At 51.1% G+C, this 2952-nt stretch overlaps 2 protein-coding genes across 4 annotated transcripts in view; one reads left to right on the top strand and one right to left on the bottom strand.

Moving 5' to 3' along the window:
- KIF4A (kinesin family member 4A) overlaps nucleotides 1–608 on the bottom strand; it is a 118877-nt gene extending 118269 nt beyond the window's left edge. The window contains 2 exon segments of the mRNA XM_077774969.1: nucleotides 76–216; nucleotides 552–608. Of these exon segments, the coding sequence (XP_077631095.1) occupies nucleotides 76–195 (120 nt within the window). The 5' untranslated portion in view covers nucleotides 196–216; nucleotides 552–608.
- A 155-nt stretch (nucleotides 609–763) lies between these two features.
- PDZD11 (PDZ domain containing 11) overlaps nucleotides 764–2952 on the top strand; it is a 2721-nt gene continuing 532 nt past the window's right edge. Inside the window, exons 1-5 of one of the 3 annotated variants that reach the window (XM_077774972.1) lie at nucleotides 764–860; nucleotides 1347–1446; nucleotides 1893–1976; nucleotides 2244–2300; nucleotides 2598–2696. In XM_077774972.1, coding sequence (XP_077631098.1) covers nucleotides 1360–1446; nucleotides 1893–1976; nucleotides 2244–2300; nucleotides 2598–2696 — 327 coding nt within the window. In that variant the 5' untranslated portion in view covers nucleotides 764–860; nucleotides 1347–1359. Of the gene's footprint in view, nucleotides 861–1149; nucleotides 1169–1346; nucleotides 1447–1892; nucleotides 1977–2243; nucleotides 2301–2597; nucleotides 2697–2952 lie in introns of those variants that run through there. The other 2 variants (XM_077774973.1, XM_077774974.1) reach the window with 2 other exon arrangements.

The raw sequence follows: 2952 nt of genomic DNA, 5'->3' as shown, positions 1-2952 counted from the left end.
GAAAGGCAAGCCCCCGCCCCTCACTGCCATTTGGCCCCAGCTGTTCAGAGGCCGGCCCAGGACTCTCCCACGCACCTGCGGCTCCCCAGGTACGAAGGAAAGGCACATCTGGCAGCCCTCACTAATCTCTTTGGGGACCAGAGGGCGACATCGCAGTGCCACTCTTACTGGAATTCCCTTCACCTCTTCCTTCATGATCCTACCGCAGGACCGTCACTGCGGAGAGAAAAGAAAAGACACTTGCTGATGAACTTTGGTAGGTCGGGAGGGGTGGGAGTTCCGGTCCTCATCGGAAGGTGGGATGGGTTGGGTATGGAACTCAGCAGTAGCGGTGGCAACCTCCCCGTCCCAGGGGGATCGCTGCCCCAGGAAAGTCACTGTCCCTCAGACTTGGCCGCCACAGGGCAGCCCGTCAGCCCGACACTCCGAAGAGAGCGAAGTGGAGTCTGAAATGAAAAGGAAAGCCCCCAGCGAAGCTGACGACAAAGAACCAAATCCCCACGGTACCGGAAAAGGCAGATCCTGAGCTAAGGTGTGCCCCCTTCACTCACCAAACTAAACGTCCCTTCCCCGGTCTCCCGCCGCCCTGTCTCAGCCGGAGATTTAACCGCCAAGTTTCAAATCGGTCCCTGAGGCGCCAGCCAATCGGAGCACAGACAGCTTGCGGGCACAGCACGCACGTCGGCGCGCGCCGGAAGACGTGTTGGGAAGGGGAGGGCCTGCGCGCCGCACCCTGAACCCGCCCTTTCCGACCCATCTGAGCATCCGCTTCCGGTTTCCAGAGTGGGTTGGTGGCGAACAGAGCCTCAAGTGCCTGAATCCTGCGAGTGGGTGAAGTCGTAAGGCCTTTGCCCCGTCGTGTGAGTGAGACTCAGGCAGGATGCGGGGCGGGCACCAGGAAGGTGGCTGGTGGTGAAGGGGAGCTCGATCTGGGGACCCCCACCATTACTGATCACATCTAGGAATGTGGGGGCGATACCTTACCCCGAGTCCCTGTGGACGGTTGGAGTCAGCCCTCCCTTGGACTTCGACAGTAGATCTTTTTAGATGCTTCTCGTTCCCTCTTCTCTAGAATGAAGACGGTAACGTTTATTTGCAGTATTGTGAGGAAGGAGATCGTCTCTATGGATTACCTAACCGATTGCATGGCATCCACGTCTTAAGCAAAGTTAATAGATTTCTTCCATATTTTTTTCTTCCTTCTCTCTCAGTCTTTATCATCTAGAAGTGGGCTGAGTGCATAGACTGACAGCCTTGAGATAGATTGAGGTTGTTTCCTGGAACTTGCTGGACTACTTTTTGAATCCTTTTTTATCAGCTTTGAGTCACCCTTCTTTCAATTCCAGGGCCTTGCTGGAGATGGACAGCCGGATTCCTTATGACGACTACCCGGTGGTTTTCCTGCCTGCCTATGAGAATCCCCCAGCATGGATTCCTCCTCATGAGGTGGGAATGCTTGAGTAGCGGATTTATCCCTTTGGGCATGAGATGATATATGAAAGGGAGATGGCAGGGTTAGAAAGCTCAGTGGAGAGTGAATTCTAGCCTTTGTTGTAACCAGGGGACCCAGAAGTTAGATTCTGAGCAACTGGGCCCATTGGGGGTCTTCTTATGTTATCCTCCTGTCACAGTCCATTCACACCAGAAAATTCTGGAAACTCAGAGCCTTAGTTTCTCTCTTGTCAGGGTAAAGAGGAGGGGAGCTACTGGGCTGCTGACATTTCCTCATGCTATCCATCTACCCATTTGGACAGTGTTCTCTGTTCTATCTAAAACTAAGTCCATGATCACACCTTTTCCTGACTTCAGGGTGATACATTTATATTCTAGATGAAGGTGGATATAAAATCTAAGGATGGTAATAAGACTTCTGGGGTTGCTGTGTCTTGCAGAGGGTATACCACCCAGACTACAACAATGAGTTGACCCAGTTTCTGCCCCGGATCGTCACACTGAAGAAGCCCCCTGGAGCTCAGGTGAGCTTATGGAACAGCTGAGTCCTATTCCAGGCTAGCTCTGTCTGTACCAGGCCCAGAAGTTGGCAGTGGTAGAGGGGAATGGATGGGAAAGCAGGTAGGGTGGCAAGGAAACTTTCTAATGGGCAGAAAATCTGAGATACCACCTGCACAACTTCGACTTCTCTCTGAGGAACACATAAGCCAAGCTGTCGTTTAGTTATGCTATTAGATGTTCTTGTGTTTGTGGTCTGTATTGCGTCACCTCCCTTTTTTGTGCTCTTACAGTTGGGATTTAATATCCGAGGAGGAAAGGCCTCCCAGCTAGGCATCTTTATCTCCAAGGTATGTGTGCCTGGTAGGCCATCTGGATTGCTGCTTCCCTTTGTTAAGTGATCAGATTGCAGACTTCTGATGTCCTAAAGCCTGGGAGAAGGATGATTCAGTAGATTTACGGAAGGGGCATAATGGAGACACCTTTTCCCATTAAAACTTCTCACCTGTCAAATCCTCTGTTTCTCTGTACTGTCACATACACACAAAAACGGTAGTACCTTACGCTTGAAGAGCACTTAATTTTAATTCCAGCCTTTGAAATGATCTCACCTCAATCTTATATATCCTCTCCTTACCAACAAACAGGTGATTCCTGACTCTGATGCACATCGAGCAGGACTTCAGGAAGGGGACCAAGTCCTAGCTGTGAATGATGTGGATTTCCAAGATATTGAGCATAGCAAGGTGAGCACAGCACTCAAGACATGGTAAGGCAGGAAGCCATCCCTGGTAGGAATGGGATTAGACTGATCTGTATCCTGATCAGAAGGAATCTCTGTTGGGGTGCCTGGGTGGCTCAGTTAGTTAAGCATCCAACTTCGGCTCAGGTGGTTATATCCCAGTTTGTGAGTTTGAGCCCTCTGTTGGGCTCTGCGCTGACAGTGTGGGGCCTACTTGGGATTCTCTCTCTCTCTCTCTCTCTCTCTCTCTCTCTCTCTCT

Source organism: Crocuta crocuta, unplaced genomic scaffold (genome assembly GCF_008692635.1).
Source record: "Crocuta crocuta isolate KB4526 unplaced genomic scaffold, BGI_CrCroc_1.0 scaffold394, whole genome shotgun sequence".
Classification (NCBI taxonomy): Eukaryota; Metazoa; Chordata; class Mammalia; order Carnivora; family Hyaenidae; genus Crocuta; species Crocuta crocuta.
The sequence above is the reverse complement of the archived record's forward strand: the minus strand, read 5'-3'. Positions and strand labels throughout refer to the sequence as shown.